Genomic DNA, 21,574 nt, shown 5'->3' on the forward strand with positions numbered 1-21,574 from the left:
TTGTCTAAATAAGAGGGTCTTCAGTTGCTTTTTAAAGGAATCAGCAGTATCAGCCACACGCAGAGACAGGGGCAACGCATTCCACAATCTGGGGGCCACAGACTGAAAAGAAAGATCCCCCCGAGTTTTAAAATGGGTTTTAGGGACCACAAGCAGATTTTGACCTGATGATCTCAATGCTCTCGAAGAGCCATAAGGGGTCAACAGGTCAGTGATGTAACCAGGAGCATTCCCATGAAGGGCTCAATAAGTGAGGACCAAAATTTTAAAATCAATTCTATATTTGATTGGTAACCAGTGAAGAGAGTATACAACTGGTGTGATGTGAGATCTTCTGCTGGTTCCAGTTAAAAGCCTCGCTGCTGAATTCTGAACAATCTGAAGACGATTTAAAACACGTTTGTTAAGACAGGTAAAAAGTGAATTACAATAGTCCAAACGTGAAGAGATAAAAGCATGTATAATCATCTCTAGATCTGCATTGGACAACATTTTCCTCATTTTAGAAACATTCCGTAAGTGATAAAAACAGCTTTTAACCAACTGTCCTGAATGTTGACCTAAAGACATGGATTTATCAAATACAACACCAAGGTTCCTGAGGCTTGACTGAACAGAAGAGCCCAAAGAACCAAGATGTTGCCTGATCTGTGGAATTTTCTTATCTGGGGCAATGATCAAAGTTTCCGTCTTCTTTCGGATTTAGTTGAAGGTAGTTACTGCCCAACCACTCCTTAATACAGGACAGACACTCCAACAAGCTAGACAGCAAGTGAAACTCAGACTCCCTGAAAGAACAGTATAACTAAATATCATCAGCATATAAGTGATAGGACACATGCTTAAAACACTGAATACTTCATTTTTACTGAAAAAAGCACGAAAAATATTCTGAACATTTGTTTAACTACTGATCACAAGACTGCATGAGCGTTCCTCTTAAAAAGCTTTTTAAACCATTACATAAAGGAAAAGCAAAATCCCAACATTCTACTTTGTATCGTATTGTGATCCATTTGACAATAGTAATTTACTTTAGGAGTCAAAATAGCAGCTAAATGCCTTGATGTATACGGCTATAGAGATAGGTGTTAAAGATATATATAGTGACTTCATTTTAAACTTCATTTTTATTCTGTTTCTATACTTCTGTAAAGCTGCTTTGAGACATTTGAAAAAGTGCTATACATATAAATTGAGTCGATAAAATTGAATATACAAGATGTTACAATTTTTTAGATTTGCAAAACATAAGTGTGCATTGTACTCCAAAATTAAATATGCGTAGCATTCCTACTTACAAAAATAAATGTGAATAGTATGCATACTTCAATTTCAAGTGTGCGTATTCCTCTTATTTTATTTCCTATTAGTTCGTTTATTTTGAATCTTGCAACTCCTACATTTTTGTTATTAAATGAGTTCCTTTTATAAATCATATCGGGCCAGTCGTTCAAAGGTAAGCTGATCGAATTTTGGTTATCGGATTGGATCAAATCTTGAAAATTTGTTCTTCAAAAGGGAAAGAAGGAATCTGAAATCCGATAAGATTACGAAATCCAATCCTAGTTTGAATCTGGATCAAACCTTCAGTTTGTGTTGTTCAAAACTTGTCAGTAGGATTTGGATAACTTTGATCCAAAAAACAGGATTATCCTGATCCCAACAGGGGGTAGGATTTCAGGGTGGATTCCAGGAGGAAAATGTAGTAAAACTTGTAAAATGGGTCAAATAATACATTTGTATCATTTAGTGTATATACTTTTATTGAAGCAAAAATTCAAAACAAAACATCAGATCCGCCTCCTAAAATCAGAGCTTGGAAGTGCTGGTCTGTCCTCCTCAGATGAAAAAGAAGCCTGAACATTCTTTATTTTGTTAACTATTGGACATGTAGCCATTTTATTTTTTTTAAAAAACTTTTTCAAAATATCCACAATGTATTTGATAATGTATATTTATTTTTTATGACTAAGATGAGGGGTCATAAAAGAAATTAGAAATGGAAGTGGATTTATAAGCAATTATAAGTGGATGTTTGTTATTTTTGGATTTTGCCTCAAAATAAAAAAGTTTTACAGTGACCCCATGTTGGCTCTTCTACCTGTTCTTTACATAGCTGGTAGCCCACGTTGTGATATATTGTCCCATTTAGAGCACAGATTTGGTAATCTTGAAAACGGTGTATGTGGATCAGGGTGATCCAATCCAATGTTGCTTTGAAAAACCTGATCCTGAATAGAAAAAAATGGGATTTCCAAATCCGGATCATTTTGATCCAGATTAATTTTTCTGGCCCATCAATATGCACAAAAAATGCAAAATAAACAAGCTAGAAAATACTGAAAATACTCAAATATTAAGATTTCTCCAAACAAAAGAAAGCATACTTCTAAAATTAGTATGCATAGTATGCATACTCAACCATTATGTATGCAGTTTATTTTTAATTGAACTCAAATGAACTAGACGTAGCAGTAGCTAATACGTATTTTATTAAAATGTTAAAAGCATCAGTAAAGTGTTCAAAATAAGATGTTTTAACTAGGACGATTTTTGCAGATGTATATACGGTAAAATGTATTTCTTTAAATGGTGCAGCATTACTGGGCCTGATAGTATGTAAGAAGCTCGAAATCAGAAAGAGGATTAAGATCCACTACATAAAAATACAGCCTCAGACGCCATACAGAAGCAATACATTTTATAAAGTCAGAGCTGTAAATTAAAAAAAAATAAAGACGGTGAGTTGCTGCAACATTTTTATTAGAACATTCAATACAATTGACAATTTTCGAATAAAATAATGCAATATATAAATCTTTGATGCGACATTTAAAATCTCTCTCAGTAGCTGAAACATCACACGGATTTGTGCTTAAGCTCTTTTCAGAAGCTGTCAGTGATTCACAAAGGAAAGTTTGAATGAAAGTAAATCATACATTCAGTGTGAGCTGTGTGTGTGTGTGTGTGTGTGTGTGTGTGTGTGTGTGTGTGTGTGTGTGTGTGTGTGTGTGTGTGTGTGTGGAGAAAGGCTCACACCTTAGCAGTAATGGCTTGCAAGCTGTTGGTCCTCTTAAGGATGTTGGGGACGAACAGCAACCCCGATGCTCTCTCGATGCTCTCGATGGGCACCAAGAAGCGCTCGAGTGGGATCTTCTCATCGACAGGTGTGTTAGGCATCACGTAGGGTCGCAGCTCCACCTCGCCACGCTTCTTCTCCAGAATCACAACCTTAAAGAAGTGTGTAGGAACCGCCACATGGTTCTTCCCGATCACCTGATACTTCACGTACATCTTCCCATCAGACTCCTGTCTGAGGAAAAGCACAAAGTCTGAATTAAGTTTGCACAAACGGTGTCTATTTTCTTACACTTATTAACAGAAGTATGAACATGTGAGGAAGAAGCTCTCTTAGTGCCTGAGCAGCAACTTAATGAAAACTATCAATCCTGTCTCCATATCTTGCTCTGACAAAGCAAGTATATGAGAAATGGATAAAAAATGTCAGTTATTTGTGATGTTAAAAAATTAAAACCAAGATAAATCATATCAGAACTTTTTCCCAGCCCAAACTAAAACTTAAACATATACAAATTAAGTGGGAAAACAATCAGATTTTTTTTTTTTGGAGAAAGAAAGAAATAAAGAAAATAATCTGGTTGTTCAGGCTTTTTTTTATAATTTGGGGTGTGGCTTTGTTCAGAATAAACCAATCACATTCAATGTACAAAAGTCAGATGCATAATGCATCTAATAATTCACACTCACACACACACACACACACACACAGGGTGTAAAATCCAGCATGCATGCTTCTATAAGTTCAAATTAAATTTGTCAATCATATCAACTTCCTTTACATGGATTTTGTATGATTTCAGTCGTCCCTCAGATCAGAGCACGGATCAGAGTCAGCTGTTAGCAGTGACGCATAACAGACATGATTGCACCGAGTTTCAATCATCTTTTCAAATATTATGAGTGTGATCACCCATCACCTATATTTACATTTACGGCATTTAGCAGATAAAGCACCTATATTGTTGACACAGCTGAGTTTTCGAAAAAATCTAAAAGCAGTGCCGATGTGTCAAGGTTAGCTGCAGTAACTGTCATGTACCTGGGCAGATAAAGTGGCCCCGAGCACACGTACACGTTCTCGTAGTATTTAATGAGAGAGCGACAGTACTTCTCCAAATTGTTCCATGCATTCTGGTTAAGGTGAGGATTCTGCAGAGAGAGAAAAATAGATATGAAAAAATAGATATGTAAAGTTTACCATTTAATTTATTTATTACAGGTTTTGTGTTATTTTTTATTTTGATTCTGATGCTTCGTCATTTTTGTTCTTCTTTGCATCTTTTGGTGTGAAGCTTGGAATGACAAACTGAAATTGAATTAAACTGATAATAAAAGCAGGGTTAGGGATTCTGAATTGTTTGCATTCATTACATTAATTTCATCTCCCACATTTCCTTTCACTCTACAGTGTGTGTGTGCAGGTCTGCATGTTCTTTTATGAGAAATATATTCGCATAATTCTTCAAGTCAACAATTTGTTGACTTGAAAAGGATGTGCAGAAAGCAAGGCCGGCTATTTAAGCCGTCTGTTCGTCATGTTTGAAGGCAGAACATTACAAAAATGAGCTTAACTTTACTTAGAGACACTGAGTCCAAAATATCTTGAAGAGCATATAAATTGCTTTTCAAAAGTTAAATTAAAGGCTTAGTTTGATGCAAAATGGTTAACAAACTGGAATGCATCACTATTCTTTTTAGCAAAAATAAATAAATAAATAAATAAATAGCTGTTAATTAGTTGATTGTATTTGGAGCAGGGACAACACTAAAATGTGCAGAGCATGATATAGCTATCCCACTATCCCAGTTGTTCAGGCAGCCCAGTGGCAGCCCAGTGGCAGCCCAGTGGCAGCCCAGTGGCAGCCCAGTGGCAGCCCAGTGGCAGCCCAGTGGCAGCCCAGTGGCAGCCCAGTGGCAGCCCAGTGGCAGCCCAGTAGTTAAGGTTTTGGGCCACCAATTGGAAGGTTGTGAGTTCTATCCCAGATCCAACAGGCTGCCACTGTAGGGCCATTTAACCCTCAATTGCATTAAACTGAGATAATGTAAGTCGCCCTGGATATAAGCGCATCTGCCAAATGCTGTAAATGCAAATCATCTGGATGATGAAGGACCTGCGGTGCCACGTTGCTGAGGTAGAAAGTGTCATTCATGGCTTTCTGGCTCCATTTATGATTGGCTGCAGCGGCCAGGTGTCCCCTGTCAAAGCCACTCCCCCTGTAGTCACTGTTTGTTGCTCGGTGGTACACGTGCACTGAATCATCCTCCTTAAAGTCGCACAGCTTCCGGTCGGAGTTTCCGGTCAGAGTTTCCGCACTGAGCTGCTCGATCACCCAGGCTGGGGTCCTGTTCCGCGGATCGTAACAGGTGACATAAGACTCCCGAGATTGGATGTGAGACAGAGACGGGAAGCCGTACTTGGTGGGTCTGCTCGGGGATAACTGACCATGCTGATACGGGGTTATTTCAGACGCTGCGTTCACACTTGGCATCGGGATGATGGGGATTCTCTGGAAGAGCTGATGTTCAGGAACAAAGCGGCTCGAGCCGCTGCTCAGAGCGACACCGACACCGGCACCGACTGCCAGCGACACTGCAGAAATAAAGCACCGGGAACAAAACAGGCGCTGCATCTTTACACTGTCTTAAAGTGTCTCAAGAGTTATTACTGCTGTCGTTTTACTCTGATCGACGATCTCATCCGATTATTATCCGCGTCTCTAACGCTTCGTTTTAATTTCACGTGGATTCAACAGTAGCTACATGAAGCCGGTTAACCTTCCAGCTCGGTCGCAGGGTTATGACGTCATTGTATTTCTTAAAGCGGTACAAATACTTGTGTTTTTTTATCTGAAAGTAATAAATGTGTTTTTTTTTTTTTAAACACACACAAGACATGTCTATTTGTATAAATCGAAACGTTTTCTTTGTTTGGCCTGGATATCCAGTGTTTTTTCCATCCAGCATCACACTACTGAACTCTACACTACACTGTTAGAACAAATACTGTATAGAACTTCTGTACAATTCTACATACAATGTACATATTAAATATTGTGTTTTTTTTCTCTACACATATTGTGCCTTACGTACATCTGTACTATTTTATTCATGTATCATATATACATGCTGTAAACATGTTTACATATATAATATTACACACTGTACATATGTTTACATATATATTACATGCTGTATATATGCTACATATTTATCTTGTACAGCACTTGTCTATTTGCACAATTTCTACTCTTTGCACTTCTGGTAGATGCCAAACTTGCTTTGTACCTGTATTATGTAAATAACAACGTTCTATTTATCTATCTAGAGTTCTAAAATTAACTAGCCTTTCTGCAAGTTTAATGGTTTTTCGTGAAACCTTCTATAAGCACACATCTGACAAGCTTGAAATGGGCTGTTTCACCTTGTTTCCATGAAACATGATAGGACACAGTGTGTTTGTCAGAAATCTCGGGGAAAAAAAGCTTTCTTACATTATTTTATGCTAAATAATATAAAATATAATAGTTCATATTACAGGCCAATATGTTGATAAAAATATGATTTACACTCAAAAATCTGATGATCTGTGTGTGGTATGATCATTTTCATGCAATCTTAGGTATCAGCATGTGTTTTGAGTGAATCCCTGCATGCATGTACAAAAGTGCTTCTCAGGAGCTGAAAAGCCGTTTGCCGCAGTCCCCGCGCTCTAGCGCCTTTCTTTAATAACACATGAGAAAAGTTAAACAAGTTCCAATGTGTGTGCCTATTAATATGAAACATCATAACGTTCATTCATTCATCTTCAGTTGCTGCTTTATTCTGGTCAGGGTCACCCAGGAGCACCGAGTGGGATGTGGAAATACAGCCTGGGTGAGAAGCCAGTTAGTCGCAGGCCGTGCTGCACACGCTCAGTCACATTTAGGGGCATTTACAGTAGCCAGTCAACATATTGGCTTGTTTTGGGGAGAATAGAGGACACCTGAGAACCCATACAGACACAGGGAGAACACAGAAATCTCCACACAGACAGTGACCTTTGCTCAGGATCAAATCCGGAGAGCATGGAGGCAGCAATGCATGAAATATGTCAAATTCAAACGTGTATGTAGAGGATTTCAGTCCTGTGTCCACCATAACACCTAATGTAATATACACTTACATTAGAGACAAGAATTCAAATCACAAAAAAAAAAAAATCAGTTATCTCATTGATCTTGCATCTGGTAAACATGTGTAATTCATATTATGTGTACACCCTTAGGAAAACACACCCTCTTACACTTAGTAGGGTTCTATTTGGAAACATTTAGAAAAAGAAAAAAAAATTGTGGTAATCTATAGGGTCTCCTATAATCCTCCCAAGAACCATTTAGTTTACTAAAGTAAACTCAATCCCAGTTTAGTCAATACACTTCTCTTTCATTCAATAAGATTTATGTATATGTTGTTCCTATTATACCATACAGTCCATTTCTGGTTTGCACATTTTTTACTGGTTATGTTCGCTTTTTTAAGAACAGCAGAACCCTTCACCTGGGATTAGCAGTGCTGACTAAAAGCGCTCGCTCTCTCTCTCTCTCTCTCTCTCTCTCTCTCTCTCTCTCTCTCTCTCTCTCTCTCTCTCTCTCTCTCTCTCTCCCCCTCTCTCTCCCTCTCTCTCCCTCTCCCTCTGTGAGGATCTGTCACTTTCTCTCTGCACAGATGGCTTTATGCATTTTATTATGCTCAGCATGTCTGAGTCTGTGGTCATCATAGCCTAGTAATTGTTCATTGCAAAGCAAAACCAGGAATCTAACATTAATCAACACTTCTAATGCAGCTTTCAGCATTTAATATTATGTTTGTGTAGCACCTTTCTGAGATTCAAGGTCACTTCATAGAAAACCGACAAGAAGTGATAACTAAAAAAATCACATCACACTGAGAACAAACCACACTTCTGAAAACTAATTGGATAATTTCAGCAGATACTTTGAGTATTTAAAGGTGTGAGGTGGTGACTACAGATGTGCACATGTAGCATGTAACGTGTGGCCATGTTATTAAAATTTGCACATTTAAAAATAATATTAAAACAAACCTGAATGCTTAAGCATGATTTTTAAATTAAAATAGCACTGTCACGTGTCTATATGCAGGTGATGTCTACATATCTGTAAAGTGAAAGGATATTATTCTTGATATTAAAGCTTGGATGGCAGTGAATTTTCATTCATTTTCTACCACTTATCCAAACTTCTCGGGTCACGGGGAGCCTGTGCCTATCTCAGACGTCATCAGGCATCAAGGCAGGATACACCCTGGACGGAGTGCCAGCCCATCACAGGGCACACACACACTCTCATTCACTCACGCAATCAAACACTACGGGCAATTTTCCAGAGATGCCAATCAACCTACCATGCATGTCTTTGGACCGGGAGGAGGAAACCAGAGTACCCGGAGGAAACCCCTGAGGCACGGGGAGAACATGCAAACTCCACACACACAAGGCGGAGGCGGGAATCGAACCCCCAACCCAAGAGGTGTGAGGCAAACGTGCTAACCACTAAGCCAGACAGAGGTGATGTTGTTTAGCCCAAGTGGCTCCTGTAAGTCTCTCCCTGTTGACCTGGGTCCCTTGGAATCCCACGTTAGACCTGTGATAACTAATCTAGACTTTAAATTGGATAGCCAAATTAGTGCAGTGGTGAAGACAAGCTGTTTTTTTCACCTAAGGCACCTGGCAAAAATAAAACCTCTTGTGTCCAGGCAACAATTTGAGACGGTAATTCATGCCTTTATTACATCTCGACTGGATTACTGTAGCGCACTTTATATTGGATTTAGCCAGTCTTCTTTGCCTCGCCTTCAATTGGTCCAAAATGCTGCTGCACGTCTTTTGACTGGTTCAGGGAAGTATGACCATATAACACCAATTTTGGCTCACTTCACTGGCTGCGGGTGAATTATAGGGTTCACTTTAAAGTGCTATTATTTGTTTTTAAATCTTTAAATGGTCCCCGGCATACCTTACGGACATACCTTCAACCCTACAGTCCTGCCCGTTTGCTCAGGTCAGCTGATCAATTGCTCCTGGACACCAAATGGTCAAAGAGGAAACTTAGAGGAGACCGAGCCTTCTCTGTTGCTGCTCCTACTGTAGGCTATGGAACAACTTGCCTCTGTACATCAGACAGGCACCCACTGTTTTCTTATTTAAAAAACGGTTGAAAACACATTTCTATTCACAGATTTTTATTTAATTCTGATTTATTGCTGTTATTATTTTATTTTGTTACTATTTAATCATTTTATTATTTGTATTTTATGCTGTATAGCACTTTGTGTTCAGCTTTGGTTGTTTTATTATTATTATTATTATTATTATTATTATTATTATTATTATTATTATTATTATTATTATTATTGGGAAACTTGAGGTTTTAAGCCTGACACTTCTTTAATGTTAGTGTAAACAGACAAGAATATTTATTCCAAAATATGTAAGTGTTAAAATGAAATAAAGAAATAAACAAATCAATGAATTAATTACTTAACCTAGACAGTCACTACTTTTCTAAAGCAGTAATTCATTTGAGAAAATGATCCTTCCTCCCGCTGTCCTAGTGTAGAGTAACAAATCAGTTGTAGGTTTTATTGATAGCATAAATATGGCTGTCATCAGCGTAGTAAAAACTGAGATCATAGGGAATAAGTAGGGAATAAATCAACTATAGATGTGTAACCACGTGTGTTATGACAAGAGGATCAAGAGTTGATCCCTGATTCAGTCCTGGAGTAACAGGGAATGAAAATAAATGGTTCCCAACTGTATCTGATGTATATCAGTCATATACTGTATGATGTAACCCAAACAAGGCCTATGTCTCAATTGCTTACAGAGGAGACAGGAGTGAAGTATGATTAGATTTTTATGAACAACAAGAAGTTTAATGGAAAAAAATCTGACTTCTTTCCATGGTCTTGGAAGCCCCATATTACTACCATTATTTGTATAGCTCATGTATAGTAGGTGTGAAGGTCAGGCATTCACATACATCTGTCTATATAAAATATAGAATAAAATATTCTACCCTATAACACTGTTGAAGTTTCAAATCCTACTGCTCAGAAGCTGTTGATTTATTTTCTATAACAGCAGCTTTGACACGAGGGCTAGGCTTTACATCAAATTATCTTTAAAAAATGTATGTGTATATTTATAATGGTTTATAATGCAACAGCTATCTGACAGGGACATGTATGGTGTACGGGTGTTACAGCAACCACATAATCGAACTTTAAAAATAAAAGCAGAGATAAGAAATCATGGATATTGTTGTTTTTTTTTGTTGCATTTTCTCGGTTATATGACAAGCTACATTTTTTTAATAATAACTTCAAGAAAGAGAGAAAAATGAGTATCTTTAAGCACGCTCACTCCACATAATGTATAAATGTATTTTACAACATTGAATGTAACTATAAACATATAAAAGGTATCAGGTTGCTACGGAGAAATAAAACACCCCCGGTCCGTGCCGTCGTTAAAAAAATAGTAAATCGGCTAATCCGGCCGTCCGCATTGCACCGTTATAACGTTATATGAATTTTCATGTAATAATTTAAATATACAGCTTTATATCACACAATGTATGGATCATATCGGTTTTGTAAATGTGTAAGGGTTTAAAAGAAAAAGCAGTCACCACTTGATATGTGCTTTCTGATTGTCAAGATTTTATTCTTTGGAATGCTGACAGTACACTTTCAGTCAGCTAGTTGTTCCATCATGATCAGGAAAGCCCAAGAAGCAAAGCCTGTAAAGGTGTGAAAATACAACAACTTCTGTTCACCTTCACTTACAGCAGCCCAACTTGGTGCACGTGTCACTAACACATTGTAACTCTAATTCACGTTGTAACCACAGTGATATAGACTGACATTGACTGGGATAAAAACTGTATCACATTTCCGGTTTATAAAGTCATGGTAACCATGGCAACAGTACGAGGGCCTTTATTCAACCAACCGACCAACAGTCTCAACATGTTCCTTAGCCTAGCACATCTTTTATGATAACATCGTTATGTTGCTGTTATTAAATTATCGATTGATCTTATGTAGCTGGTTATGATTTTTTTTGGCTTTTGACTTTGGCTACAGCGGTGATATCACCAATCAGACATTGATGGCTGGACTGAAGAAGTCTCTTGAAATTTTATCAAGAGGACGAGGTGTACATGATGTATGCATGCTTGCATCCGCATGTGAGGCTTAAACGTAGCTAAAGCTAGGTTAGCTTGTATTTTCTTTCATAAGCTAGAACTATAGAAGTGGAGTAACATTCCAAAGCATCAGACGTATCATGATAGGAAATAAATGTTTTGTCGTTTATGTAGTTATTTCAGTTTGAACTATAATAAAAGGCTTTGTTATATCTTTAACATTTACTCAGAACAAAAATAATTTCTACATAAAAATAATTAGTAATTAACATAGAATTCATTTACAATAATGTTTACTTCCTCTTTCAGATAGATAGATAAAGATTTTCAAATTTGGGCATAATATATATTATAATACTTACCCCTTTCTGGATTCCGTACATAAACAAACTTCCATACGAATCTCAAACACAAACTACACCGATATTCTCTCCTTCAGCAGCACAGACACTTAACACCATCTCATCATGTCTATTCAGGTCAACTGCATGAAAACAGACACCAAAGGAAAATGCGTAAAGTAGTTTATAAAGAAATCTTCCAAAGAAATTGGAAATAACCTTGGCCTGAGAAGGCTTGAGTAATAAACGCCGCTGTTCAGAAACCCTAGATAAATGCAGTGCCTGAATTTCAGTGAGCTTAGTGACGACTCACAACTACAAGAGTAACCAACAGAGGAAAAAAAACAAGAATTGTTTTTTTCTATATAATATATCTTCTATATAGTATATACACACTTTTCTTTAGTGATTTGTTTATTTCATTGTTTGTACTTCTCTCTGCTCATGTGTTCAGGGATGCAAGGAGATGAGCAAGCAGCTTCTCATCTGTGTGAAGGCGACTATAACCTGGGACTGTGCGCTGCCCTAAAAACATACTCTGGCCCAGAAGTTCTCAGCACCATGATGCCCGCACAGGGCTGCAGGGGCTACAGCGACCCCTTCTCTGTCTGCGTGGTTCAGTCCGATGCTGGCTGACAGAGCGGGACTGCGGCTTAGGGCCGAAGCAAGCACTAGAGCACTAGGCACTGGCTTTGAGTACGCTGTGGGTGAGGAAGCAGAGCAGCACAGTCAGGAGGCTGAGGTAGCACACAGGACTGCCGTTGCAGCCTTTCTCACCATCACAGCGCACCTGCTCACACAGGATGCCCTTGAAGTCAGGAGGACAAATGCACTTCTGGTTCTGGGAACAAGTCCCACCATTCAGACAGAGAAGAAGCTCATCATCGCAGACGTTCGCTAAAGGACAGTGCAGGAAAGAGGAAAGACGGGATTAATGACAGAGAATCCACAAGTTACTTTCTTACTTTCTAAATTCCCACCAAACTGTAGATTATTTGAAATAATTATGCAGATCACTCAGACTTACGGACGCAGCCTTGTTTCCAGTTGTATCCAGGCAGACAGTCTTCGCACTTCTGTCCTGTTGTTCCTGCTCGACACTGACAGAAACCTGTCTCATTGCAGCGAGCGTGTACGGAGCCCAGCTGATTACAGTTACACTCTGTGGAAGAGAAAGCCAAGATTACCTCATCTCAGTTTAAACGAATTTGTCCTGGTCAGCTTTGTTTTTTAATGACTTATTCCAGTGGATGCATGTAATTCAATTATTAGCATAAACATGAATTTTGTCTTTTTTTTTGTTAATTATTCCCTTCAACTATCAGAACCGATTGAAATCCCATTTTTACATCACGCTAAAAGTCAGCAACAAAGAAGTCTTTATTTGTCATGTGCACATTCTTTTCTTTGCATATCCCAGATTAGGAGGTTAGGGTCAGAATACCCTAGGGTGAGCTACAGTATGATACATCTTCCCTTCAGGGCCTAACAGTGGCAGCTCGGTGGTGCTAGGGCTTGAACCCCCAACCTTCCGATCAGTAACTTAGACGCTGTGAGCTGAACGTATTACGTACATCTGTTTAAAGTTTGCACGTACAGCTTACATGTTAGTTTTAGTGATGTTTTATTGTTCTTTAGCCTACATGCATGCACCGGAACACCTGACTTTATTCCCTCTTGATCAGCAGCTGAATTTAAGCAGGTGCACGAGAAGCCCTACTTAGTTTTAACTAATGCACAGGATGAGAAAGCTGCATTTAGAACAACAGCCTAAAGCAATATGCTGATGGATGTACAAAGTCTCCAGCTTCACACAGCATTTCCCCAACTGTTTCATTTATCAAGGCGGCACCTTTTTTGTTTTAGTACCAGGTTTTGAAGTTTTTGAAAGGTTTTAGGTTTGTTTAGCCTTCTTGCTGTGATTCCTACTTGTGGGTTGTTATTCTTCCTGGTAGTCTGCTAGTGAACAAGCTGTGTTGTGTACAGGAGCTGGAATGTGTATACAAGCCTGTCCATTTTACTGGATTGTTATTATGTGGGTTTATTCTCTCCAGCAGAGGTCAGTCTGTCATTGTCATTGTAAAGCTACAGCAACACTTCTGCAACCAGGTCCAGCATCACATTTAGAAGATCGGTCATTTCCAAAGCATTTATACATTTTCACAATTCCACTAAACTGAGCATAAAAATGGGAATTTCACACTGTACTGGAATAAATTTACATTTAGGGACAGTGGTTCCTCAAGCGATTAAGGCTCTGGGTTGAGGATTGGAGTTCAAGCCCCAGCACCGCTAAATTGTCACTGTTGGGCCCTTGAGCAAGGCCCTTAAAACTCTCCAGTGCTGCTGTATCATGGCTGACCCTGTTCTCTGACCCCAACTCAATGTTGTGATATGCAAAGAAAGAATTTCACTGTGCTGTAATGTATGCATGACAAAATAAAGGCTTCTATTCTATAAAATTTATACCACTCTGTTTCTTGAATCCGATTAGTCAGAAAGTGGTCGATAAATCTGATTAACACCTGTTTTGTTACAGAGCATTTAGACTGCAATTGATATTCTTTATGCTTTAAAAGACTGATTACTGCAAAAGTCATTCAGTGAACAAGTGAAAATAGACCTCATGTTAAAATAAACCTTCTGGTTGTACTGATTACAAACCCTTCTATAAATGTATACTATATGGTCCTGTGTAAGTCTCAGGGAGTTTTTCAAGGTTCAAGGTGGAAGGGTTTTATTGTCAATGCCACCATATGTGCAGACATACAGAGGAATCAACGTGCCTCTTCTCTCTTATTAAGTGTTTACATTGTCAATGCAATACAGAAGGTTTGTTTAATAGTATCAGCAGTTTGTATGGAGGTAACAGCAGTGTACTTGTAATAAATAGACATATATATATATATATATATATACCAAGTAAATATATCTCGTAAATGTGACCGAATTTACATCTGAGTAAATGTAAACAGTGAATTTCTTAATATAGAAATTCCAAAAATCCAAAAATATATGTCAACAACTTGCTAAGGTGCAATTACATCCAAATATACAGTATGCAGTTCGGAGTTCCTTGCTATCGCCGTCTCTGACCTGCCCATTAGGGATACAATTAAAATGTATATATCGTTTTAAAGCTGCTTTCTGACAGGTTTATATTAATGCACGTATGTGATGTAATGTGTAATCGTTTATATACAGTAGTGAAAAACTGATTTACAGGCACTTTTATTGCAGACACCCCACATAATATATAATAAGTCTAATAATAAATGGATTGTTATTTAACAGTGCTAGAAGACAATTATGAAAGAAGACTTCAGTCAATGTCTGTGCTTTCAGGTAAAGCCAAAGGTGAATTTTTTTTCTTTGCTAGGAAAAGAAATCTTTCTTTCAGATTAAGGATTTTGTACTTTCACTGCCAAACAAGCTGCATTATGGGAGAGAGGAAGGGTGTTGGATAGGGGGCTGGGGAGGAGAGAATCGTTTATAGGTGCTGTAACATCGTGCAGGATAACATAGATGCAGGATAACAGGAACTCGGTTGTTTCGTGGACGTTCCTCATTACATATAACTTTAAGCATATAATAGAACAGCATGTCGTCCTTTACTGAATAAACAGGCTTATACATTGCTGAGGTATAAAAAGAAGTAAAGAAACAAACATTTATTGCGCAACAACAAGCAGTAGCATTGTGTTGTTCCTTAATTAATCTTAAGTTAGAGTTAGTTTTAAATTGCAATAATGTGGGGGTCCAAAAAGGTGGGTAGAGTAAATGGGAAAAGTGTAGTAATTTGTGAAGTCACTGATGCAGAACCACTTTGTCCAAATGAAAGAGGGAAGGAAGGAACTCTCCAGATATTTCAACAGCTGGTTCATTTAATACGTTAGCTCACAAGTGGACAAAAGACTTTCGCAATTAAATTCTTGAACTCCCAAAGACCCATCTGTGATTCCGGATTTACATCCGTAATGTTCACTATAGTTAAAAAAAAAATAAGAAGGTTCTAGTTTATATTAACTGGAAAAAAAAAAAACAACAACAAAAAGTAAGTGGGTAAGCATTGGGTGTAAGTAAAAATGAGGGAGATCTGACTGACCTATACAAACATTCTCATCATCCAGCTCGGCTGAAGCGTTCCTGAAGTATCCGAGGCGACAGTGCTGGCAGTTCTGCCCTCTAGTGTTGTGTTTGCAGCTTACACATGTTATAATGTTGATAAAGTCAATATAGCTGCAGCGGTTTGAGTGACCGTAGCACTCACAGTCTGGCAGAGGAGAGAGGAGAGATGTATTAGTACAAGGAAAAGAGTGAGACTGAGGGAAAAACAAAGGGCAGTCTAGGAGGAGATCGGGATTATCACTGATCTTATGATCAAAAACATTGATCGTGATTAGGAAGGAAATAAAAAAGTTTCATATTCAATAGTGACACGATTAGAGCTTGACAAAACTGTTTTGAATGATTTGAATCAGTATTTATTTCATAAAATCACATCAAAGCATGCAAATGCATATTTTAATAAACTTCCAAAGCCAATTTGCAGAACTTTTTAACAGAAATTTGAGTTATTTACTAAGGCACGATTTCCACTTCTTTAGTGTTTTGGTGCTCAGGGATTATACATAATTAATATGATGTTTTAAAGATGCTGGCGACGTGAAGGCCTGCTGTGGCGCAGTCCACCCAGCTGAGGATGATGGCAACAGCAAGTAATGAAATATAAATGCTCAATTACTCTGTAGATCGGCAAAGGAGGCAAACAATGTTTCGCAAACTGTCCCCAATCTTTAGCAAGACAGGCGGACTAAAATGCTTTCAAAAGGAAAAGACTTTTCATACAGCTACAGGGACATCCTTGCGTTATCTTACACGAGACACCGATACATCTATGTCGGCTCACCTTATGAGACAAACCAGAGCATGCGGTATAGAAAAAAAAAGAAAAAAAGTGAAGATGAAGAATGTAATAAAGAAAGGCACTTTTTTCCACAGTTTCTAATATCAGTGCACCCCACTGACTCGAAGGCACGGGACATTATCACCAAATGTCTCCGAAATGTTGTCAAACAAAGCAAGGATTCAATTCTCTTTATCTCGAGGTGTTGTCTTACCTTCAGATCTGACATATGCTATCCTCGTCAACTGAGTTCTTGGCCCACCAGGTATCAAAAGCCTTTGAATGACTTTGGAATAAAATCAAGTACCATTAAATTGATTCGCTTCAGGGAATTGACTAAAACTATAAAAGAGATAATATTGGCACAGGTTGCGCTAAGAGGGTGAAATCAAACACAGTATCGGAACAACAAACACAACGGCACAGAAAATCAGGTGTAGGATTTCTATACGCAGATCTGGTTATGGTTATGATCTGCTATTGCTAAATCTACTGCTGAGATTCACAGATATTCCAGCTCATGTTCAGTATATTTGCAGTTTCTACAGCTTCTTATACTGATGCTTTCTCTGTACTGATGCTTATTTGGAATAAATAACTGGAAAAGCTTTCATTTTCTTACATTTTTTTCTGTCATTAGAAGATTACTAAAATCACAGAAACTGTTAGCATAACACTGGTTTACTTTTCAAGGTATGCAATTAAGACCTCATTCATTCATTCATTTTCTACCGCTTATCCGAACTTCTCGGGTCACGGGGAGCCTGTGCCTATCTCAGGCGTCATCGGGCATCAAGGCAGGATACACCCTGGACAGAGTGCCAACCCATCACAGGCACACACACTCTCATTCACTCACACACTACGGACAATTTTCCAGAGACGCCAATCAACCTACCATGCATGTCTTTGGACCGAGGAGGAAACCGGTGTACCGAGAGGAAACCCCCGAGACACGGGGAGAACATGCAAACTCCACACACACACACAAGGCGGAGAATCGAACCCCGACCCTGGAGGTGTGAGGCGAACGTGCTAACCACTTAGCCACCTTGCCCCCCTATTAAGACCTCATATATATTAAAATCCTTAAAGTTAGATATCTAACTACTGCGTTTTTACTGTTAAATGTGCAGTGATGTTACCTATATAACACAGCGATCTGCATTGTACTGTAATTTAACAAAAGTCATCCATCTTCATTTTCAAAACACTCTAGGAATTCTGGGAGTCATTTGGGAAAAAAAAACTCTAAAAAGAGTGGAATATCTGCATAACACGGTTAACTTGAGAGTTCAACATTTCTACAGCTATTAGACATGTATTACACAGATCTCCACAGATGCTATTCTGCTACATACTACAGTAGATACTATTCTATTTCCGGGTACCTTTTCTCCCATGCTCCTTCCTTTCATAATCTTTTTCCATCTCATCCTTTTCCTCTTTGGAATGCTTGTTCGTTCCTGTTCTGGGAGACTCAGTGTCCTCCTTAACATTTGCAGGTACTGTTTGCACCAGAAAGATCGTCACAGCACAGACAACACATCAGATTTTCTGTCTTTGACTTCCTTTTTATTTAGAACTGAACAGGTACACATGCCAACTAGGTTGACAAAAATACAGAATGCCTGAAGATATTACGCCAGATGTTCTGACCTACTGCTTTACAGTTATCTTGAGATATTGGATAGGGAATGTACCTAGCTTCTTTTTCTCTTTGCCAAGGTGTCTTGATTCAGTAGATTCTGACTTCTCTTTATCATCTGTTTGTGGCTGATCATTTTTCCCATGCTTAGCCTTTGGAATAGGAAGAACACCATCAGGAAGACGTGCGTCAGGAAGAGAAACAACTTTAGTTGGGAAAGGAATTTTAGGACCTACAGCATCAAGTGGAGGAGATACAGACTCAGAGGCGTTCAGAGAAGGTGCGTCTGGAGCTTCAGAGGAATTAGTAGAATTGAGGGAATTTGATTTAGATTCAGGAGGAGGAACTTGAGATGCAGGAGCTTCAGGTACAGCAACTTCAGGAGGAGGAACTTGAGATGCAGGAGCTTCAGGTACAGCAACTTCAGGAGGAGGAACTTGAGATGCAGGAGCTTCAGGTGTAGCAACTTCAGGAGGAGGAACTACAGATTCAGCAGCTTCAGGTGTAGCAGCTTCAGGAGGAAGAACGTTAGGTGCAGGAGCTTCAGGTACAGCAATTTGAAGTGCATTGATAGTTGGGACAGCACCAAATCCCCGTACGACATCGAGAGTCAACGTTATTGCATCTGTCGATAAAGGGACAATTTTTGTTACAAGGTCAATCCCACCAGTTGCTGGAATAAATGTGCCACTCCTCTCATTCGTTGTTTGTGCGACTTCATCAGTTGCTAGAGAAGCAAAAATAGTTGTGGGAGCAGCAGCATCCATTGCTGAGGCAATCACATCGTCTGTTGGAGTGAGCACATCATTTGCTTCTGTCATCAAGGACACTGCCCGAGTTGAAGGAGAAACTTTATTTATAACTGCCGTTACTGTATCAATTGCTGGAACTGTTCCATCTGTTACCACTAGAGTCGTGCCAGAAAAAGAAACGACTGGATCTGCTTCTACATTCAGTGTTTGACCATCAGTGACTGTAGGGGCAGGAAAGGTCAGATAGACGACTGCTCTTGGTGTTGATGCAGATGCATCTGTTGGTGCAACTGTGGTTGTTATCTGAGAAACTACAGTAGAAGCTCCAGGAGCAAGTGGATTGAGCAACCAAGAGCCTGGGTCACTTGCTTTATTTTGGGAGGCAGTCGTTTCCTGGCTCGACACTGCAGCTGTGGACGTGACATCATCTTTCGCATTGACAGACGTGTCAGATACTGCAGTGACCATGTCCGATGCTGAGGTAGCTGTAACATTGTACAAACCACAGATAATCAAAGAGCTAATATTTCTGTCAGGCTACTGTCACTATAGATGCCCATGATCTGACAGTGCTTCCTTCAGGGCGTATATATATTCAACATAATGGATGAAATTGCACTGGTTCAACCTTTGCCATTTCTACTTCAGCAGAAATGGGATACACATGCTCTGATAGCATCACTACACCACCCCACCCCCCACCCATTCCTTCCATTGCACACGCAACCCCATCCTACTCAAGGACAGGTCTTACCGCTCCTTCCTGTTATGGTTTCATGTATCTATCTCCCTCTATGGGTTCAATAAATTGGCCCTTTTTTTGGTGTCCCTCACCATGACCTGGCCTCTTTTCTCTTATGAAATATTTAGCAGCAGTTCATTCAATCGCTATTCAAAAATAGATCTGAAACGATTTCGTTTTGGCCTTTCAGCTGAGCCCCACCTGCCACACAGCGAGCTCTTAGAAGTCATTGTGTTTCACAATAACAGAGTATTTAATGATTTATCACCAAAGGTGCCTGATTGTGTTCTGAAGCAGTACAACAGCTATAAAACACACAGGTGGATGCTGATAAACACCTGGGTGTAGGAGGAAAAATAAAGGGCCGAACCTGTAGCAAAAAATAATGCTGAACTGGTTTTTGGACAGTACAAATAAATATTTTGCCACTTCACTGGAATCCAACATTCTTTTCTTTTCTACACCTGCTGGGTCAAAGAGATAGTGTCTAAGCTAGAGATGAGCTTGCTTTAAGGCTTTAAGTTATAAAGGTAAGGTAAAGTTTTGTTTTTTTTAAATAGTGTCTTATCAATGTCAATGCCTTCGATACAAATCAACAGTTTTATCATCCCTATGCTGATTGCTTCCCTCAGGTCACTAAACACATGCATTGCACTTGAGCTCAAGTAATACACAAAGAGTATCCAAGACTTGCTATAGTGAATATAGCTCTATTTGGACAGGATTAATATATTTGTGATAAGGTAGAATCAGAGGTATTTTAGTCTCATCCAGATCTGTCATGTACATGAGTCTGGAAAGATTACCGGTATGTTTTTTTTTTACTTTTCTATAAAACAACCCCAGGTAATACTGTATACTGTATATCTCATCCAAATTGGCACGCTGTAAAGATTCCATTATATCCTGTGGATTAAATCATCATGTACACTGTTTCTTCTGTATAAAAACACCAGGATGCGCTCTCTTGTACCGTCTCCTGCCAAACCGAAAATGAAACCAAGTATTAGCTGCATTTCAAATGCAGAAGGATAAAATGTAAACAAAAGGGCTTCATCAGATAAGCAATGATTCTGAAGGTTTTATCCATAGGGTAGTTCCTACCATAGGGAAAGTCTACAGACAAAACCTACTAATGATCTAGCACCTTCAAATATACAGCTATATTAAAGATTAAATTAACTGGTTAAAATTTATGTAATGCGCAAGGATTTTTCATGTGATGCAAATGAGGCCTCTTAAAATAGCTGTGATTTATACAGACATTGCTTATCCCATGTAATTCGATCATAATCACAATAGAGTAGTACTTAAGTAACACATGTCGTAAGTGTTTCCACAGGCTGTGAGACAACCTGAGTTAAAGTACAAGCTTATGAGAAGAAATGAAGTTTAAGAAGCTCAGCACTATGGTTTTGTTAGCTTGGCAACCTGGCCCATATACGTTAATGACCTGTTTAGCACAGAAGTAATCAGGTTTAATCCCAACGCCTCATGCCACCTCAGGAGAGAATATGCCAGACTATTACCACCATCAATCATCTGTGGAATTAGAGTTAAGCAGTTTCTGCTTCCTTCTAGTGCCTGGAGAAGAAAAGAAAACATAACACAATATTCTAGTCCTTTGTTGTCCCAAATGGTCTGGGCGCTGAAGATTTGACTCATATTATCCACAAGTTCAGGTAAGTATTAAGGGATTTTACAGTCCCTTGACTTTTCTCTAGCATTAATACCAAGCATTTTTTCTAGCAGCCATACGATCATAAAGTACAATATTTCCAGTCACGTCCTATAAGCAGACTGCATACAGATATGAAGGTGAAACTTCTGAAGGAACTCTTCTAATGAATGCACACTCACATGCTCTGGAAGACAAGATGTCAGAAAG

General features: G+C 38.8%; 2 protein-coding genes across 3 annotated transcripts in view; both read right to left on the reverse strand.

The window, feature by feature from the left end:
• endog (endonuclease G) lies at nt 1-5,877 on the reverse strand. Its single transcript, XM_027133110.2, has 4 exons — nt 5,196-5,877; nt 4,124-4,233; nt 3,043-3,316; nt 1-788 (listed from the first exon to the last, which is right to left on the reverse strand). Exons 1-4 carry the CDS (start codon nt 5,712-5,714, stop codon nt 780-782), a joined length of 912 nt encoding a protein of 303 aa, XP_026988911.2. The 5' UTR covers nt 5,715-5,877; the 3' UTR covers nt 1-779.
• Nucleotides 5,878-10,789: 4,912 nt separating this feature from the next.
• The window catches only part of ntng2a (netrin g2a), a 72,931-nt gene continuing 62,146 nt past the window's right edge, over nt 10,790-21,574 (reverse strand). For both annotated transcript variants that reach the window (XM_027133117.2, XM_047799989.1), the window contains exons 6-8: nt 15,744-15,911; nt 12,666-12,800; nt 10,790-12,535 (exon numbers count right to left, since the gene is read on the reverse strand). In XM_027133117.2, coding sequence (XP_026988918.1) covers nt 12,318-12,535; nt 12,666-12,800; nt 15,744-15,911 — 521 coding nt within the window. In that variant the 3' untranslated portion in view covers nt 10,790-12,317. The remainder of the gene's footprint in view (nt 12,536-12,665; nt 12,801-15,743; nt 15,912-21,574) is intronic.

Source organism: Tachysurus fulvidraco, chromosome 14 (genome assembly GCF_022655615.1).
Source record: "Tachysurus fulvidraco isolate hzauxx_2018 chromosome 14, HZAU_PFXX_2.0, whole genome shotgun sequence".
NCBI classification, from domain to species: Eukaryota; Metazoa; Chordata; class Actinopteri; order Siluriformes; family Bagridae; genus Tachysurus; species Tachysurus fulvidraco.

Excerpts from the sequence above, each read along its gene's own strand:
- endog (XM_027133110.2), bottom strand. The coding sequence starts at position 5,714 with ATGCAGCGCCTGTTTTGTTCCCGGTGCTTTATTTCTGCAGTGTCGCTG. Across the intron at positions 4,234-5,195 it reads TCAGCAACGTGGCACCGCAG|AATCCTCACCTTAACCAGAA; the intron begins GTCCTTCATCAT and ends CTCTCTCTGCAG. Across the intron at positions 3,317-4,123 it reads GGGCCACTTTATCTGCCCAG|ACAGGAGTCTGATGGGAAGA; the intron begins GTACATGACAGT and ends GCTTTTCCTCAG.